Source organism: Labrus bergylta, chromosome 21, assembly GCF_963930695.1.
Source record: "Labrus bergylta chromosome 21, fLabBer1.1, whole genome shotgun sequence".
Taxonomy (NCBI): Eukaryota; Metazoa; Chordata; class Actinopteri; order Labriformes; family Labridae; genus Labrus; species Labrus bergylta.
Genome location: NC_089215.1, coordinates 20807157 through 20828250, shown reverse-complemented (window position 1 = coordinate 20828250; position 21094 = coordinate 20807157). Strand labels below are relative to the sequence as shown.

Genomic DNA, 21094 nt, shown 5'->3' with positions numbered 1-21094 from the left:
CTTATTTCTCTCACCTGCTATTTAACAGCTTCTAAATCGAATACTCACACTGACTGCTAGATTGCACTACCAGGATGAAAAAAAAAAAAACCAAGGGTGCTCAAGTTTTATCAGCCTGCAGATTTCTCTAAGCTTCAGCAATGCTCTTCACGGTCAAAGTATTTGTGTACAGATAAATACAGCCATTACCCGGAGGTTTTTTACCTTGCTGCAGCCCCTGTCACTTCTGATGAAATAGGAAGATGCTAAGCTCGTGTGTCACCCTGTATTTAATGGATCGATCTGCGCAGTATGATAGGGCCGGGTTTAACTCATATTCCGACATAGCAGAATGTCTGAGCCCTCGGTGACATTAATTCATGCCGGGTTAAATGCTTACTCTGTAGAGCCTGAGAGGGAGGGCCTTGAAGATTACAGCAAATGAAATATGGTGCTTATTGATGTGTAGTACATAATTCAAAATTTGATCATCATAATCTGTTTCTTGCACACTCCATCTCTCTTCTTTTCTTTCCGCTTTCCACACAAGTATTGAATCCATCTCTTTCAAACCACTCCCTCTGTTAGTGTCCTTTCCTATCTTGTATCTTTTCTTATTTTTCATTCTGACTCCCTTTTCCCTCGCCCCTCCTCCCTCTCCCTGCCTCCCTTTTTGCTCCCTCACCTGCTGACAACTCAGTGTCACCCTCACTCTCTAACGCTCTTCACCTTTCTCTCCCCCCCCCCGCCCGCCCATCTTTTCCAGGTCAGAGGAGGCCAATAAGGCCTTTTCTGCTGCTGTACAGATGCACGACGTCCTGGTGAAGGCCTGGGCCATGTGGGGCGACTACCTGGAGAACATCTTCGTCAAGGACCGACAGCTGCACTTGGGAGTCTCCGCCATCACCTGCTACCTCCACGCCTGCCGCCACCAGAACGAGAGCAAGTCGCGGAAATACCTCGCAAAGGTGAGAAAAGGAATAAGGAACAAGGTTTTTTTTTCTGTTTGTCTCCATCTACCACATAGTAAATAAATATATTTTTGAAACAAGCAGGTTTAATTGGAAGTACTCCTTCAGCCAGCTCTTTTCTATTTCACCAGTATCCTTTATCACATCTCCTTTCAGATACCGTCAGTTTTAATTCCCTTGTTTCCTGACCCCTTCCAGGCCGTACATTATTTGCGCTGATGAGAAGAAAGGCATTATTTTTTTCTCCATCTCAGACTCTGCCACAGTTACAGGCAGAGAGCAGTAATTTGATCGATTACAGTCCAGCGGTAGAGAGAGCAGATGGGTTCCCACGCCAGATCGATGTTAGAGGGAAGGCCATCCTCTGGCACGGAGGGGGGGGGGGGGGTTAACAGACTAATGGCCTCCCCTGATACTGCAATCTCACCAACCCTCTACCTGGACCGACCTCTCTCTAACGGTCAGGCCAAATGCAGCTGAACTTAAACTTTGCAGTATCGCCTGTACCGGGAGGTAACAAGACGGGCTCCTCCTCACTAACAAGCATCCCACTGTGTTGCACTGACACACACTTTCAGTACAGCCCCTCCAGTCCCTTTAGGAGTTAGTAAAGAAAGACCTCTATGTGCTCTTTTAATGGGTAATGTGCTCTGCCATTGAAGTGGTCCTCCTAATCAGAAAGGTGTCAACTAGAGGTGTCACAAAATACAGCAATGTAATGTCCTAAATTGGGCGATACATTGTGCCAAATATCGATATAAAAAAGACACACCAACACTGGATTTGACCTTTTAAGAGGCATTTCTTTATTGTCCAGGTGATCAGATATTGTAATTTATCAATATATGATGGTCTTGCAATATATCAATTTTCACAGTGTGCAGCATATTGTATTTGATCGTACAAACAAGAATCTAAGAAAATAACAGCTTTAAGAAAAGTCTCTAATTCATTTTACTTTTATTAAACATCTTACAAACATCATTTCTTAGTTGTAATTATTAAAGGTGTTAGTCTGTGGAGCAACTGTGATGACGAGCTGAAAACATGCAACACGATATTTAAACTAAAATGGGAACTATCTGTTCCATTGTTGTTGTTTTGTCTGAAAACATAATTTTTTTTCGCCAACAAGTCTAACATCATACACTGATTGATGAGAACACTTTTTGTTTTCTGTGAATAATGCACAAAAATAAGAAGGAGTCAGACCAGAAAAGTTTTGAACTTCTTCCTATCCCTTTTGAACATGAACTTAATTATTTGAGTTATTTATTTGTTGCTATAGATCCTGAGGATTCAGTTTTTTATTTTTTTTATTTTTTTTTAAATAAATTTATAATAAATAATAAAAAATCAAAATAAAAATCAATAAATTAACTAAAACATTTAAAAAAAAAAAATAATGAACCAAAGGGAGTGGAGAGATTGTGAAAACATGACCAATCTGCCTGCTGGGTCTCTGCGTAATGCAAAGCGGCACACATGAGTCACGTTAGAGCGACTCATCTTGTTGTTAGCAAAAGAGCAGCTACCTCTATGCCCCCCCCTCGGCATCGTGCTGCCAAGCTGGGTTGGCACAGCTTAGTCCTGATGCAGGGATGTGAGGTGACCGGTCATTATCAGTAATTATACACAATCTGTGTACCCTGGTCGGCTCACTAAGGGGAGCCTGGGGGGGCTGAGTGGGGTTAATGTCTTCATCATAATGTAGATGCACACACAAGCACACCAGGGGAGCGGGGATCATCTCCACATTGGCGCAGCTTTGATCATAGGAGGGATTGCCAAGAGGCTGCCTGGCATTCAGAGCAGGACTGGTCTGATTAATGACAGAGACCTTACCTCTCACTGCGTGCTGTCTTACAGTTGTTGGCACAGTGTTGCATTCCATTTGTTGACGTTTCCCCTCCTTTTCTTACCTGCTCTCTTTCCTGTCTTCACCTCCTCCCACAATCTCACTTCTTTAGGTGTTGTGGCTTCTCAGCTTTGACGACAAGAACACTCTGGCAGATGCTGTGGACAAGTACTGCATTGGAGTCCCGCCCATCCAGTGGTTGGCATGGATACCACAGCTCCTGACCTGCCTTGTTGGTTCAGAAGGGAAACCTCTGCTCAACCTAATCAGCCAGGTGAGGCCTTTCTCCAAAACCTCTTTGCCAAAGCCAGATCTAGATCCCCGTGCAGCTTAAGCCCAAATCTTCTTGGGTCTTGTAAATTACTTTCTCTATCATGAAAACATCTGTGAAACAGCTTTTTAAAAAAGTAAGCTCACCATTCAAAGTCGTCTTTTTATGTCACTTTTTCATTCAGTTTCATGTTTGGATCCCTGCTCTCTCCCATCAATCATTCCTTTTTTTTTTGCTCCCTTGGCTTCTATCATCCATTCGGGGCAGCACATCTGGCTGCTGCGTTAGCATTAGTGCTCATGCACGTCTTTCTAATCAAGATAAATTAACCGCATTCACGCCAAAGTGGCCTCTCTCCTGTTTTCTATTTACCAAATTAAGCATTCAGATTCCCCCACTGTCCCTTTTTTACAGCAATTTATTGGCTTCCTCTGGTGTCCTCTACCCACCCCCCCCCCAACCCCCACCCCCCCGTAATTTGGCTTTTAAATTATTTGTTCAAGAAATGATTCTAAAGTTAATATCATACGCATCCGCACTGCGGGAACAGAGCTGGTAATTAAAGCGAGGACTAATTTGCTTTGCTTAATGGAGTATTATTTCCGCACAATTTGAAGTGGGTGATCTTCAAAGAGTAGTCTGCTATAACAAACAGCCGTCCTCTCAGCAGAGCAGGAGTATCGTATGGAGGATGTGAGAGAAAGTGGACGAGGGGAAAAAAAGAAGAGGGAATAGACTTGGGCTTTAAAATACAAGTGTTAAGTGTTGAAGAGAGATGAATGAGAAGAAGGACCGAATGTGTGCTGAAGGAATCCTCTACTATGGATTCAGCTTCTGGGATTATATAACGCCAAGCTATTTAAATATTTTTAGGTGATGTAGAGGACGCACGTTTTTTCACAAGGTTCAAAGAATCCTCTGTTACAGTAGATTCACTTTGACCAAAGCCAACCTTCTGAATGCTTATGAATGGAAGTCGGAGGGACGACTACAGAGATTCAGCCCTCGCTTTGGTCCCCCTCGTCAACTTGTAATAACTGAAGACTAAAAGGTTGACACCTTCTCCTTCATCTCCTTTTTTTTTTTTTTCCCATGTTAGAAGAAAACCACATTTTAATGCATGGAAGGCTTTTGTCTCTGCCGCCGACCTGAATTATTTAGAGTTTCTCTGCGGCGGCGGGATGTTTAAAAAACGTATGTTGAAATATTGATGAAGGTGAGGAGAAGAGCGCCTGGGGGCGGGAGGGAAGATGAATCAAAAGTTAACAGAGAATCTCAACACCTCTCCCCCGCACACACGCGCTCCCTCCCTCCCTCCCTCCCTCCCTCCCTCCCTTGTCGGTTTCTCATCGTCTGCCATTCGCCCTCTTTCCCTCGGCCCAACTCGGCCTCGCCAAAAAATATGACATTTCTTATCTTCCCATTAGCCGCCTGATCTGTGGTTCCTCCTCTTCCTCTCTGCCTTCCTTCCTCTTTCATCTTTAATGCTGCTGTTAGAAGCCACTTAGAGCCCCCCTCTCACTATTACTCTTAACTCCAGTCCTCAAACTTAACATCTCAGGAGTGAATTTTTCACTTTTAGAGTGTCTTTCTCCTCCGACTTTGAAAGGAGAATCATTAAAATTGCACAATAACTGCATTTCAAATTTATGAGTTTAAGGAATATGAGGGATTAGGTGAAGGTAGCGTGTAAATATTTGCAGAGAACTTTATATATATATATATATATATATATATATATATATATATATATATATATAAATAAAGGATTTACAAATGTGGTCACATAAAAAAGAAAGAAAGAAAGGAAATGTATCTATATATATATATATAAAATAGGATAGTGGATAGAGCTAAGGACCGGGAAGAGAGAGAGAGTGGAGAATGACATGCGGGAAAGGAGACACAGGTCGGATTCAGTGCTTAACCGCTAGGCTACCGGCGCCTCCCCTCTAAATGTGCTCACATTTTACTTAATTTGCAATAGCACCCTTTGGACACACAAATATTCACAACAGGAGGTGACTGTAACTTCACTTGAGTCCTTCATGACTGAGGCTGTGGCTTCACCTACTGGAAGCATTGCACACAAGGCTGCACTTAGGGCCGCAAAAGAGCAGTTAGAGGCCTTTGGTGTCAGGCTGAAGCTTTCTCCATAGCTGAATTACCTCACCATTGAGGAAAAGGAAAGGGGTTTTCCTAGATGTAGTTCAACTTAATAATAGTTTTCATTCTTCACGTCTGTGTCCTCACCAGGATGTTCAGGCTTATACAGCAGCAACAACAGCAGCCCGTTTTCACCACTTAGTTAATCCTATCTGACTCCACAGCGGCGGTGCGGCCTTTATAGCACAACCACAGCTGAATGAGTGACCATGTAGAGTTCAGGGTTACGTGAGTATCCTTGAAGTATCTAAACCTGCCTGGATCTGAAACAACTCTTTTAGCAGTCCAGTCTAACGAGAAGTACAATGTGATCTGCTCATTTGCTCACCGATCCACTCGCGTCCTTTGCAGCTTTTAACCTTAGCCAATTTTTTTTGTAATCTTAAAATTGGACAGTTAGGGAATCCCTCTGAAGACTCTGGTGAGATTACAGAGGAATGTGGATACAGTCAGAGAAGGCTAAGAGGGACAACATCCATTTAGCCTTAGGCTACAGTGAGAAAAGGCTTCTTCTCTCCTCTTCTTCTCTTTCTCGTTCTCTCCTTTGTATTCCCTGAGCACCATCCACCTTCGACCCAATTTTTTTTGTCAAATATTGAGCTCCTTGTGGTTGTTGAGATGTGGTGGTATCTCTTTCTTCCTGCAGGCGTATAAAGGCTCTAGAAGGGATCAAGTAGCTGTCTAATTGTTGCCTATGAAATTGTGCTCCAAGACCTGAGAGAACTTTGTGGTTTGGTCATCCACCAATATCCAGTGGGCTTAAAGCCAGGCTGGACGACCTCTCCCAGCACGAAAAATCTTTAATCTTTAAAAGGAAAAATCTTTAATTTTTTTGTTTGTTTTTTACAACTTGGTTATTGTTGTTGTCAGCGTTGATAACTTTACATCTCTACAAATTATTTATCTATACAGTGAATGTATGATAAAAGGAATTTCCTTCAAGAAAACCCTCCAGAGAAATGTTCATAAAAGAAAGAACATGTGCGGAAATCTTTTTTTGCCTCTGCTTCTAGTTTTTGAATATGGCAGGTCTCTGATCTTGCCTCTGTAGGTACTTAGGATTCTTTGTCACAGCTCGTGTTACACCTCTAGGCGCTCGCTTTGTGCAGTCACAGTGATCGCTACATGTCACACTCACAAACATATCGGTGTCGAGGTGAGGTCACCTTTCTCATTCAGAGGGTGGATCCTTTGCTTTCCTTTAAAACATTCTTTGGCTGTGATGTCTTAACAGTGGTCCCCTTCTTGTGTATTGAAAATGTATTTACAGACGTGTGGAGTCGGAGTTGTTGCTCCAACAAGAAAGGAGAGTCTGGAAGTTTGTTCAGAGCTTTCTCTGTATTTGAACCATCTTGTCATCACTTACTGGTTTATATAAATGTCACTTTGAAGCCTTTAGATCAGTCGTTTTGGCCGATGCTTTGTTGCTTTTATGGAGCCAGAAAAGACAATATTTGGACAAGACCATTAAATAGAAGCGGAGCTATGGGCTGTACAGTATTCGTTACCTTAGTAAACAACTGTAATTCTGCACAGAATGAGATCCCTTATTTGAAAAACATCACAGAGCCGCCCATTGTCCTTGTAGGAAAATCCAACAAAAATCCTAAAAAAAAAAAAATCAAAGTGAAGTTATAAATAATGACTTAGATGATGTATTAGAATAACTGCTCATCTGTACTAACATATAAATACTCAAATCGAGTCGCTACACACACTCTTTGTTCGGCCTGTTTGGTACAATTAACCACACATCAAGACATCTTTTTTTGTCCTTTATTCGCTTGAAAGAACCTCAAAAAGGCACCAAGATGTCAAGTTCACTGACTGTCTGTGCAGCATCACCTCGACTAATTCAGTCCGCCAGCAAGCAGCACCCAACTGTCACTGAAAACAACCACAAACAGCTCCTTTTTAACAAGTGCACACATTGAAGCTAAAATATATGGAAGGAGTTTAATCAAATTAAAACATGTCTTAAAGTCTGTACAACTGAAATGAATCTCGTTCATGTTTTAATTTAGCTAGTTGGGCTTTTTATCATGGAACTTGATGGGACTTGACTCACCTGTTTTAGGCTGCTTCAAGTCAATTCAAGGAACTACAGTGTTTGTTCTGTCTGTGTCGGCTGGATATTTCCACATTTCATCTACTGAGGCCTTCGCTCAAATTAACCAAGGTGTTTATGAAGATGTTCACTATTCATGTTGCAGTTTGAGTTTGCTGGACCACAAATTAGGACAACAATTGAAAGACATCAACAATAAATGAAGTTGCTTTTTGTATTAATAATGAAAACAAACACCTCTGCATGTTAGGTAAGCTCTAAATTCTGCTGCTGCATTACCTATCAAAGGAACTCGTCCTCCACCAAGTTGGAGGTGAATTTGTTATGTGTGTAAAACTCCAAGTCTCTTATGTCCTGAGCCTTCCAATGTTGTCAGTGACTTTTCTTGAAAGTCTTGAGGGCAGTTTCATCATCAGTCACATTCAGTTTTGTAATTCTGCCATGACGTGTTTTAAGCTTCCCTAACTCCCCTGACTCCGAGCTTCAAACGCTCCCTGTGTTACAGCAGAGATCTCTGGCTGTATCAGTATGATATCTCTCTCTCTCCCTCTCTCTCTCTCTCCCCCCTACACACACACACACACACACACACACACACACACACACACACAGTCTGTCTGTTCCACTCTCTCTCCATCACCCGCGCCTGCCTCACCTCTCTCGCCCTCCTTTGCGGTCCTGAGGGGGAGTCTTTGAAATGTAATCTGTGACCCTCTTTTATATGCTAGGTGGGACGAGTGTACCCCCAGGCTGTCTACTTTCCCATCCGCACCCTTTACCTGACGCTCAAGATCGAGCAGAGGGAGCGCTACAAAAGCGGTGAGTAAACATGGCTGTAGTGCTTTGCCTCTTAACTACTCTTTGAACTTTAAGAAAAAAGCTTGTTTTACTCCTCCCATGCTAAATTAATAAATCTAAAGGTGTGTTTAGGAGGATAAATTGTGTTGAAGCATGGGAGATATTCTCTGTAACAAAACCTTTCCCTTCTTACCCTGGTCTGCAGATTGATTGATTTTTCCACTTTTTTACATCTAAAAACTGAAAATGTTGCATTTTCTTTTGTTTGCTTTTTTGCTTTTGGTTACTCTCTGATTTAGATTTTTTTTTGTCTCTCATCTTTTCTTCCTTTATTCTCCTCTTCAGATGCATCTGGACAACAGCAGCCCACCTCAGTCGGGGCCCAGCCTCACTCGGGCGCCTCTGACCCGGGGCCTATCCGGGCCACCGCCCCAATGTGGCGCTGCAGCCGGATCATGCACATGCAGCGGGAGCTCCACCCGACCCTGCTCTCCTCCCTGGAGGGCATCGTGGACCAGATGGTGTGGTTCAGGGAGAACTGGCATGAAGAGGTGAGAAGAACAAAAGATGCTTTTTTTGTTTGTTTTTTTGTCTGACTTTTTGTACATGTTTTTAGTTGTTAAAGTGATTTAAAAAACAAGTCAGCTGCTTCTAGTATGAGTTTGAAAACAAGTTAATGTGTACATCTTGTGTATATGTGTGTCACGCCACCTGGTCAGCCAGATGACCACAGTTTGGCGCATCCTGTCTCTCTGGTGGGCTGACACATCTGTTTAGTCTGAGGTGTTGTCCTGACTTGTCTACAAATAAGCTCTCATTGAACAGGTGTGTTACCATAAACCTGTTCGATTGATTGTTTAAATTTGATTTCCCTCCTCAAAACGTATATAGTCTTCAGTCACCTCTTTAGCCAGACGCATTCTTTCCTCTAGCTTAAGACAGTCCCTGATGTTGGCTTGCAACAATCGTCCAAACTAAACTCTGTGCTGCTACAAATTGTTTTTCGCCGTGCTAGGCAGCGTCGACCCGTCGGTATCTAGTCTGTGGGTGGAGAGAGCGCTGGCAGACAGAGGCAGCAGAGCGCGACAGGTGATGGATGGGTGCAGCCAGCGTGTAGAATGGGGCGAGGGATTTAGGGCTGGAAGTTTGTTGATGTGTGTGCGCGTCTGTGTGATTATCTGTGATGGTTCGGGGAACTCTGTAGCAGCTGCAGGCCTGATGCTTCATTCCGCGGGGGCAAGCAGGTGCAGAAGCATGCTTACGCCATCATCACCTTCCCCAAGCTCCACTGCTTTCGGCATTTTGTGCGACATCAAATGGCTCTACCTTTTGTTCCAGAAGAAATCTGCTCGTCTCTGCTTGTTAGTTGCGTTTTCATCCAGGACTTCGACTCACAAAGGATTGTCAATTTGTCAGAAACTTGACAAACGTCAAAATAAAAATGATTCTGTTTGAAGGAAAAATGTTGTCTAAGGACACAAGTATCATCCTCAGACTTAACTTCTCCCTCCCTCCTCGCAGGTCTTGAGACAGCTCCAGCAGGGCCTGGCTAAGTGCTACTCGGTGGCTTTTGAGAAGAGCGGAGCAGTTTCCGACGCCAAGATCACACCGCACACACTGAACTTTGTCAAGAAGCTGGTTAGCACCTTCGGCGTCGGCTTGGAGAACGTCTCCAATGTTTCCACCATGTTCTCCAGCGCTGCCTCGGAGTCTCTAGCCCGTCGAGCCCAGGCCACAGCGCAGGACCCCGTTTTCCAGAAGATGAAGGGACAGTTCACAACAGGTTGGTTTTTGCTTTGGAAAATATACACACATGTGGTTTTACAGACACAGAAACATACAGAACAGACAGAAAAACAAGCCATGAATTACCCTTTCATTTTGAGGTCGTTCTTGTGTTTACTTTTTCAACTTACTTGTTTGTTCACCTCAGTTTTGTGGCTGCCAGCCATGTTAACATTTAGCATGGCTGCTGTACCTTTCTGTAACTTTAACATAACACTTCAGAGTTTGAGGAGACGCTGAATGTGAAGCATATGTTTTCAACCTTCAAACCTTTTTATTTTTTATTTTTAACTATTTGACGAGGTGCGACAATTGCAAAGCCAGCAACACCTCCTACCTTTCCCCCCCCTCAAGCCCCACATCACACATCGGCCACCTCTCAGTAAACAAGGGCAGCGTGTGTGCTGCAGTGTTTCTACACTACTTGAAATGAGTCTCAGTAAACGAGGGCAGCATGTGTGCTGCAGTGTGTCTACATTGCTTTAAATGATGAGTCCAGCCTCTGTAGCCGTACATTTAACCCGTCACTTTATATCTGCATGGTGTTGCTAATAGGTTTCCAACCACATGTGATTTCAAGTAGGGGTCACTTAGGTCAGAAATACACTTGTGAGTCTGTTACTGTCTTTATTTCACTGTGAGTACAGTGCACATGTCTACACTTGTTTCGACTCCATGAAGGTTAGTTACATCACAAACCTAAGCTGCATCATCGATGTTCTGCAAACTTTTTCTAACTTTGGTGAAATACAGCAAACGACTCTCGAGTGCTCTTGCCTCAGCTGAGACTATGGGACTCTGAACTCTTCTAAAAGTTCTGGTCCGCGTCTGCGAGAGCTTTAAAAAGTCTGCAAAACATTCTTGGTTACAATGCATGTCTTTAAGTGCTGCTGTGATGTAATTATTCAATTTGTTGGCGGCTCTCAGTGTCAGTATGAAATGGATTCTCAACGCAGGTTTAATTGACTTCAGTGCACTAGAGCTTGAGTGAGATAACACCCACCATATTTGCACTGGCTAACTTTGGCCATTTCATATTGAAATGTAAATGGAGTGTTCCCCCCACTTAAGCTAAGTACCTGCCGCCACCAGTCAAGTGCTTTTTTATTGTGGTCGAGATGAAGGTTGCACCCTCAGTTTTATCCTCTTTGTCAGGGAGCCTAGTGTTGTTTACATGGCGCTGTTCAAAAAGTGAATAAATAATATAGCTCATAAATACTGGAGAGGAAGGCCTCTTTAAGTCTATACTGCTGCTTACACTACTGTGCTAAATGAAACACTTATTTCCTCTGTGTCATTGTAAGGTATTCTGAAATAATTCCAGAGTAGTTTTGTTCTTATTTTAGGGGAAAATATTCTCTAGAGAGTCTAATGACCAATATTAACTGTCTTTATCCATGTTTGTTAATTCAGTTCATCATGATGAGATAATGCAACAAATCAGATTGTTTGCCCGTGTGGTTTTTAATGTAGAACTGGTATGACTTACGGTATGTCCATTTTTTACTTGATGGTGGTTACCTCTTCCATTGAGAGCATTAAAGGTTTGTTTTCACACATGGGCAAAACTTAAGTACTCCTTAGGTTTTCGGGGTGAGTTGCATGTGTAAACCCAAACAGACACATTTTTCACTCAGACTTTATCCTAGAGTCTCTCCTGCCAGCACTCTAGAAGTTTTCTGATCGGTGTACGACCACAGACTCTATATAAGCGACCGGTACGATCTCTGTGCAGCGTGCACGGCTGCATTGTGTTTTCTGTTTGCCAGTTTGTTCTCCTCCACTCCACTCTGTCAAATTACACACAGCATTGATTTGAAGGAAAACGCCCTTATTATAGCGTTGTATAGCGGACTGTCATGCTTCATCCACCACTCCCGCTTTGTTCTTTTTACGTCATGTGTTGCCTCAGAAGACCCTCTGGAATAAAAATCAACAAATCTCATAAAATCACAATAAGACGATAAGAGAATCAATAAAGTCCAATGAAATCAGGAAAGGCTCTTCGATTAAAGTATGTGGTCACTGACTCTGCTGACCTGATTTTCTCATCCCCAGCAGAGGGAAAAAGCTGAGCCAAAAATAAATAAAATTGACTGCTTTTTTATCTTGAATTCTGTGAAATGAGTCATTGGTAGCATGGGTCATGCTTCACTTCACCAATCTAGATTCTTCCATGTAGAAAACCGATGTTGCATCAAAGATCAGGAGATGGAGACACTCTGCAACAATGAACATCTTTCACCCATCCTCAGATTTAGATTGAAGCATTTCAGAGTCAAACTTCTGTGATTTCCTTGTGCATGCTTGTAGAAAAAGCCGGGGGGGTCATGTTGGCCTGTGTTCAGATTTAAACACAAGCTGTGGAATGCAGCAGGACAGGTGCAGGTCTGGTTTAGCCAAGGCCCCCCTCTGAGACATTTTTTTCTCAGAAACAATCATCCCCTTGTTTTTGGGAGCCACGTGTCTGATTTCCTTCATTGCATAAGGGAGGTGAACCGCAGTTTGTTGGATCCAGTTTAAACAACTGCTGTCTGCAGCTCCCACAGCTCCCAGCTTTTACAACCAAAAAAAAAAACCTCTTTGCGGACTGGTTTTTTTACTCCCACAGACTTACAACACACACGTTCACTGAAAACGGCCAGGTCTCGGCTTTTTTATTACATTTCCACGCAGCAGCTCCTCCCTCTCTGCCCCCCAACCCACAAACCCCCTCGGCTCTTCAGTCTCTCCTTTGCTTTTCCCCTCCACTGCTCCTGAGAGTGGCCAGTAGAGCTAATGTGTTTGCCCCTGGGTTAGAGGAGGACAAGGGCAGCGAGTGAATGAGAAGAAAAGAGATAAAATGATCACCTGATTTATAGAGAAAAGAGCTGTAATAAGGGTGAGCCAGAGCTGATGGTTGTAGACACTGACAGGCAGGAGCATTAAAGATTGAAGAGAGGAAATTAGCGACGAGAAAACAATAGAAATGAGAGCCTGAGAGAAAACATGAGGCAGGTGTGATCGAAAGCAAACGCATTAGAACGGCACGCGTACTGACTGATTGAACAACACAAACAAAGCAAGCATGACTCCAGGCGAGAGCTGATGAATCTTACCAGATGTTGCCGTGCCAGCTGTGCTCATGCGGCCAGGCGTCACCGGGGCTTCTGCCTCGCAGGGAGCCCGCCGACCATCACTACCCAGCTGTCCCACAAACGATGTGGGAGCAGGGGCAACAGAGACCAAAAACCACACAAGGCTTCCAGAGCGGAACAAACAGGGTTTACAGAGCTGCTGAGCAGCCAAGCTCCCATTCCCCACACCGCGTTAGTGGCTCACTCGCTTTCACAGGGTTTGTGGGCCGGAAAATATGGGTTTATGTGTGCACATATAACATTTGGCAGCAGGGAGGCATTCAAATCCAATTACTGCGACTGCTATTTGCATGAGTTACTGTTTTAGCAGTGGATCTGTTCCAGAGACTTTTGTCAGAAGAGCTTTCTGAAAAAAACAAAAATGCACAAGTTTCCGGGCTTTTCAATTCTGTGCCTTTTCAACAGTCATTTGTCAAGCTAAAAATGATTTAGCACAGCCAAATGTAACTCAATATAATTCTGTATAGCAATTTGGCTTAGCCCCTATGTACCCTCAGTTAGTCGACAGTCACACGCTTAAAATGTCAGAAAGCCCTCTAACCTCCAAACACACTGCTGTGAAGACTTCTGAACCGCTCAAAAGTTCACCGAACCAATCAAATGAAGTCAAGTCGACTGCATGCCACCACACACACACAGCCATGCAACCCCAAACTGAGTCATGAGGGAATGATGGGCTCAATACACAGAGGTTTGCCCACCTCTCCAGTCTGGATCCGTCATTTGGTGCAGCAGCGCTGATCCTCTGCTGCGGTCTGTCAGAGCAGAATACCTGCCTGGGTTTCTGCACTCAGGCCATTGAGCAACCTGGCTTCTCTCCACATCACACTCCTTCTCTGAGCATCCTTTCCCCCTGCTCGCTTGCAGAGAAGGGGTCAAAGATGAGGTCAGAGGGGACAGAGAATAACTGTCTTCTGGTCTTACTGGCAGTATAGCACTCTCACCGCAGAGCTCCCCTGTCAGAAAATGTCTGCAGGTTTAATGATGTCACACATTTAAGGGTCTTACAATTATCTGATTGGCGAAGTGCCACTTATAAATAGAACTCAAAACAGGTAGAAATATTGGTGGGGAGTCTGTGCCCTATGTGTTTTAATATTCATTCTTGTGTTTCTAAATGGAGATATTTTAAGTTGTAGAAATGTAAGACCTCCTTAATATGTACAGCTGTCTCCAGATTTCGGCAGGTAAAATGTGTTGCATCCACTAAAGATTGAATTATATTACTTTATTGCTACATTGCCTCGAAGGAGTGTAGCACGTCCTGCTTTTTTCTATTTCTAAGCATTATACACTTTTATGGCGCTGAATTGTTGTCGCGTTGCAATTCCTCAGGACTGTTTCAATTTAGCCCCCGTGCTATCGAGGCAGGTGAATTGCAGGCAGACGGATGGCGAAATAGGGCCTCTCCGAAAAGAACATTGGCTGTTTTAAAGGGCTTATTTAAAGTATTAGGAGGTCTCACTCTGGGGGAGATTGAACGGGTCTGAAATGGCAAGGCCTTGCAGTTTCATGGATTCATTATAAGAGGCTGCTCAAACAGGGTGTACTGAAATAGGAGAGGTAGATGTGTGTGTGTGTGTGTTAGCATTTGTGTTGTCCTGGGGGCTTTAGTCTAAAATGGAAAACCTTGCCTGGCTCACTTTCCCCCCTCTTTCCGTCCTTATTGCCGCAGCTCATCACAATATGTTCTGTGCAATATGAGTTGTGACTTGAAACAGGAATTTAATACTTTAAGACTCTAATTTCTGTAGCTCTAATTTAATCAGCTCCCAGCCTCCACCAGGGAGTTTTAAGTCGATAGAGCAAACAGTTCCCCTTGTGCTGCCGGCCTGCCATGAATAACTTACCCATGAAGTTTCCCCCTCCAGCAAGGCAGCACGCCGCTGGAGTGGAGCGGCCCGACACAATATTTAGAATGGACTTTTCCCAGATGTAAGTTTTGTGTAGCCAGCACCGCTCTGCCTCGAGCCTTCACTGTGAAATACAAGGTGCTCTCAGTTCATGTTACTGTGTAAATAACAGCAAAGTAAACACCCAGATCTCTCTTTAATTAATCTTAACCGTTTTTTGGTTCCGTAAGGGGCCCTATAAAGTTTGCATTGAAATGTCATTCAACCAAATATCTCAAAAGTTCTCCCTCATCTATTTATTCCTGTTCTGTTTTTTTTTAATCATGTTTGAGACTTATTTTTTTGTTTGCAGCTTCCATTGTACTTTAAACTTCTATAAAGTATAGACAGTCTTTTATTTATGAGGTCACTTCGAGACATATTTAGAGCTCAAGTGAGCGAGTATATAGCAGCAGGAGGTCAGAGGTTGCGTTCACACATGGGAGCTGCACACGATGTTACAGTCTTGTACTGTAGGCGGCTGAGGGCAGCTCCACTGGAACACATCTGGGGGGTTAGTGTCTTGCTGAAGGGCATTTTGAGGAAGTTGATTTAGGAGGTTGAAGTGTAACACAGTAAATCCTAAACAAGACTTTCTCAGCCCCTGAGGATTTCTTCTAGCAGCTTTTGGATCACTTTTGGATTTTATTTGTTGTCCTCTGTCAACCAAGCCTCTCTTATTCAATTTATACATTGAAATGACTGTATATACAGATAGATGATGAGGTTCCACCTCCTCCAAAACATCCCCAAAGACGGGCACTGACACAATATAGTAGACATAGAGTTTGAGAAGCTGCGATACTGATGTCCAGTCCCTTCCTCTAACTCTTAACTTATGTCAGTACCGTCCACAACTGAACAGATTCTTCAGTCAGTTTTCATCAGTTACTCACGATTATGGAAAGTTCAATGACTTTTGTGTTCGTGCTCGTTATGTTTCCTTCTCGCTGTTCCTCCTCGTCTCTGCTAAAACAGAGCTGTCAATCCTGCCATTTAACATTTTTATTTAGAATCAAATAATTATTTAAAAATGAAAGTCCTCAGAAGAGTGAACAGTCCAGCATAATTCAGATAAGAACAAATTATGATGACACAAACTATTTTTGAGATAAAATACATTCAGATTCTGTAGTTTGACTCATGTCTTATCTGTTAATTTAGAGGAGGCGGGGCTTATGACCTTTTCTGCAGCAAGTCGTAAGTGAAGCCAAATGTTTTGACTTCACTTCTGTTGAGCTGTCATCCATTTTTTTTATATACAGTCTTTGGTCAGAACTTGTGTTCTTTAACATTTTCATCTCTTTTTGGAAAAAAATAGATGAAAACAGAAAAGAGAAAATCATTTTTCAATAAATGAAAAATGTAGATCTATTTAAATAATAATTGTAACAATGACTCCCTTTTCCCCGACCAGACTTTGACTTCAGTGTGCCAGGCTCCATGAAGCTCCACAATCTCATCTCCAAGCTGAAGAAGTGGATCAAGATCCTGGAGGCCAAGACCAAACAGCTGCCCAAGTTCTTCCTCATCGAGGAGAAGTGTCGCTTCCTCAGCAACTTCTCAGCACAGACGGCAGAGGTGGAGATCCCCGGGGAGTTCCTCATGCCCAAACCTACGCACTATTACATCAAAATTGCAAGGTAAAGGAATCGTCTTGTCATAACTTGGCCTCATGTACAGAAGGTATTAAAAAAACAAATCATGATGCAAAGACTTCAAAGTTCTGACTGTGATAGACTGGATTGATGGGATTACAGGAGAATGGAATCACACAGGGGAGTGTTGCTCACATATCTTTCCCTCCCACATAAGCTCACAACTTCATACTCTGTGTGTCTCTCCAGGTTCATGCCGAGGGTGGAAATCGTTCAGAAACACAACACAGCGGCGCGGCGCCTGTACATCCGGGGCCACAACGGCAAGATCTACCCTTACCTGGTGATGAACGACGCCTGTCTGACCGAGTCACGACGGGAGGAGAGGGTCCTGCAGCTGCTCCGCCTCCTCAATCCCTGCCTTGAGAAGAGGAAGGAGACCACCAAGAGACACCTCTTCTTCACCGGTAGGAGCAGGGAGAGAAGAAGTGGGAGCTTGTGTGTATAAGGGAGAACATCTCCCTAGGAAAAAACTTTAAAAAAAAACTTATATATATATATATATAAACTTATATATATTATTATATAATATTTTATTATATAATATTTTATCACACAAGTTTGTTGGTTTTTGTTGTTGTGTTGTTGAAGAGATTAGGAAAGTCTGCCGTATTCTATTTTACTTGCAAATGTTTACACAGATCTGTTCTCTCTGCTCTGATTCCTCACACCGGCAACAGTAACCATCTTCTTTTTATTCTCTCTAAGTCACACACACACACACACACACACACACAGACACGATTTCAATTCCCTTTCATGCGCTGTTTCCTCCCCTGTCGTCCCCTCGTGGTTTTCCTCCACCCAGATGTTTTGCCCACTCTCCATTTATACACTTGATTGGTTTGTTTAAGGGGAAATATGGATGGGGATTTCAACAGTCCCTTCCAACCCATTTCCCTCCTCACTGGAAAGGCTGGTATTGATTAGGTTTTGGGGTGCCAGTCTATGTAAATGTTTAGACTCATGTGCAGCCTTTGTTACCTCTGCTGACCCTGCTTGGTGTTGAGCGGTGGCACGCCTTCACTGCAGCTGTTTCCTTCCTCTGGGGTATTTTAGTTGTAGGTTTGGATGTGCGGTTTTACACTGTGGTAAAGCAGGGACTGTTTGCTTGCAAGTGCAGCCATATGTTTACAGTTTGCGTTTTATTCACATGGTTGTTTACCACTTTTTTTTCTTCTTCCTGTCTGGCTTTCCTCCTTCTTATTCCTCCCCACCTGTGTCCTTTCCTTTTTCCCCCCCTCCTCCCACTCCCTCCATCTCTACAGTGCCCCGAGTGGTGGCAGTGTCGCCTCAGATGCGGCTGGTGGAGGACAACCCTTCATCTTTGTCGCTGGTGGAAATTTACAAACAACGCTGCGCCAAGAAGGGCATCGAACATGACAACCCCATTTCCAGATATTACGACCGTCTGGCCACAGTGCAGGCCAGAGGCACACAGGCCAGCCACCAGGTACTAAGACGATCATAGGAACCGACAAACACAAACCACAAAGTCGGGGCGTAGTACAGCTTCCTTTAAACGCTATGAATTTAGATGCATCTCTGTAACAGAAGTGTAGGCAGCTGTCCTGTGATAAAACTTTCATTTTATATGAGCTTAGGAATTGCTTGTTAATTTAGTTTTGTTACAGTGCTTTTCCTTTAGACCATTTGATCTGTTTTTATGTAGTTCAAATTATGAGAATAAAACCTGAAAAAAAAAATAATAATTATTAAATTAATTCTGAAGATTTTGACCTCATTTGGTGATTCATGGATTTTCTGTTTTCTTTCTTAAGTTCCATTCTTTGTGTTGTTGTTTAAAAAAAAAAGGACAGATTATAGATATTTTCTGAAATTGGTTATGCTGTATTAGTGGCTAGCTTTTATTTTATTTAACCCAAATACTCCATAAAAAATAAGCAATGCCAAGGTTTTGACTTTATGATTTAGTTGCAGCAGAGCAATTTGTTTCATCAAGGCTTTTTGGGGTTAAGAAATATTTTCCTTGTCTACGATAGATGTCCATTTTTACAATTGTTCAACATCAACTCATGTAGAGTCTAAGTACTAAGATTCTTCAATACTGAAGCTTGACGTGCGTTTGTTGATGAGTCTGATCAATGATTGTCTGAGGCCTTAAGCTAACTTGCTGACCCTCTGTTTACCACCAGGTGCTGCGGGACATCCTGAAGGAGGTGCAGGGCAACATGGTTCCTCGCAGCATGCTGAAGGAGTGGGCTCTCCACACCTTCCCCAACGCCACAGATTACTGGACCTTCAGGAAGATGTTCACCATCCAGCTGGCCCTCATCGGCCTGGCCGAGTTCATGCTCCACCTCAACCGGCTGAACCCTGAGATGCTGCAGATCGCACAGGTAGAGGACACACATACAAACACACACACACACACACACACACATACACCCAGAGACATGTCGAACTGCTGTCAAGGGCGAGTGGGATCCATTTGACGAGGGCTAATTCAATAGATATACACTCTCATAGATGCATTAAGAGATCACCATTACCCTCTCCATATCAGGGCGTATGAATTACCGTTCTCCCCCATGACATTCACGCTGCTCCTATCAGTCAGCCAGTAGCTGTCAATGTTTTGACACAACATTATATTCAGTCGCTTCACTCAACGGCTATCAAAGACGTTTCAATTTCAAGAGGCCGTGTTTGTGTGTGCGCACGTCCCGCATGCATCCGGCGCTCAGGGTCTGCAGACGGCTTTTCTCAAAGTCATTATTAAAGATGATTGTGTCAGTCGGCCACCCCTCCCCTCTGATCCTAATCGGCCTCTGCTGACAGGCGTTCCTCCGGGCAGCTAAGCACTGGTATTAAGCCCCCTCTCTGCCTGTTCCACTCGGCAGATCCCATTAGACACAGGAGGATTACGGTACGGAGAGCGTACATACACACACACAAACACACACAAACAAGAGGGGGGGGGGGCAAGGACAGGACATCACACAGCTGTAACATCCTGTGCCCCAGCCTGCCCTTGATGAGACCATAAGTTCCCCCGGCAAGGTGCAAATAAAGCTGTGTGATACTTTGTGACATCCAGTAAGCTATGATTATTTCTTCACTAGATTCTTTCAACAACATCCTGAAAGAAAGCGCTATCCCAAACAAACAAAGCCATTTGGATATTTTGACATATCTACAGTATGTAAGAAAAGAGGACTTAGAATCTGCAGGGCTTGTGTGTCCTAATTCAGTCCTGTAGAACTTCAGTCCTCCATCTTCACTTGCAGGTGCATGGGGGCTGTAGTCTTCCAAGCAGGCGGCCCAGGGTCAAATCCCGCCTGTGGCTCCATTCCCGCATGTCGTTCCCCACTCTCTCTCCCTGTTTTCTAACTCTATCCACTGTCCTATTTCTACAATAAAAAGGCACAAAAAGCCTTTTTTAAATAAAAAATGTAATGTAATATGTAATTTTCATCACACAGACTAATCCAAGAAGACATAAATGTCTAAATTCATCATACCCACAATTACAAAACATATAAAGCTAGGTTGAATGTCAACATTTGTACTAAAGTTTTTCTTACAAACCCCCATAGCACACATCCATAAAGATGCAACTATAAGACAAGATATAAGTCTATAAGATATAAGACATATGTCCACTTTAGAAGCAGGGCAGCTTCCATGATGACTCTTCGACTTTTCTATTGTTGAGAAGAGGGGGAAGGCAGAATGAATGAGTCGGTGCAGTCAAACCAGGTGAACCTCGTATGGGAGTTGTAACCTCCATCCTTTCATTCCAAACTTGATAGAATTTCTCTTTATGGATCCTCACGGAGTTAGTCAACTTTTTCATCGTAAATATTTACAAAGCTAATCGTATCAATCTTGTAATGTAGCTGCTGCTGGATTTAGCCACTTAATAGCGATTGATTTAAAAAAAAAAAAAAAAACTTTGCTTCTAAAAGGCCCTGTAGCAGCTTTGTGTCCCTCCTCTGTTTTAGGAAAACAATACGGTCCAAAGAAAGACTTTCTATATTCTGGAGTATTTAAGTATTTAAGTATTTAAGGCAAATTCCAGTGAAATACAGATTTAATTAGGGGCAGTTCCTCAAATCCACTTCACATATTGCACTTTTTGAAAAACAACAAGGTATAGTGCTGCTCAGTGAAATAAAAAAAAGCAGAAATAAAAAGAAAACAGTAAAAAACACATACAGCATAATGAGCCTGTAAAAACAGAAACATAGTAATCAATATGATAACCACAGGAAGAGACCACACAGCTCTAATAAGAAGAACTTTGAAGACAAGATTTAAAGCTGGGGGGGGGGGGGGGGTCCACTCTAATGTGGGAGGGAGCTCGTTTTAGTGACTACAAGACACAGCTGATCAGCGGACTGCTAAGACCATGGGGGGGGGGGGGGGGGGGTGTAGTAGACATGAGAGAAGTCAGCGATGTACCAATGTGCTAACCCATGTAAAGATATCTGGTTTATGATGATGGAATAGTCCTTTAGTGGTGAATTCTTCATCTCCTTTAATAT

General features: G+C 43.1%; 1 protein-coding gene across 2 annotated transcripts in view; it reads left to right on the top strand.

Annotated features, from left to right (window-relative positions):
* The window catches only part of trrap (transformation/transcription domain-associated protein), an 86032-nt gene that overhangs the window by 61294 nt on the left and 3644 nt on the right, over window positions 1-21094 (top strand). For both annotated transcript variants that reach the window (XM_029281565.2, XM_029281564.2), the window contains 9 exons: window positions 746-947; window positions 2921-3082; window positions 8042-8132; window positions 8457-8662; window positions 9633-9894; window positions 16343-16568; window positions 16773-16990; window positions 17852-18036; window positions 18740-18943. In XM_029281565.2, coding sequence (XP_029137398.1) covers window positions 746-947; window positions 2921-3082; window positions 8042-8132; window positions 8457-8662; window positions 9633-9894; window positions 16343-16568; window positions 16773-16990; window positions 17852-18036; window positions 18740-18943 — 1756 coding nt within the window. The remainder of the gene's footprint in view (window positions 1-745; window positions 948-2920; window positions 3083-8041; window positions 8133-8456; window positions 8663-9632; window positions 9895-16342; window positions 16569-16772; window positions 16991-17851; window positions 18037-18739; window positions 18944-21094) is intronic.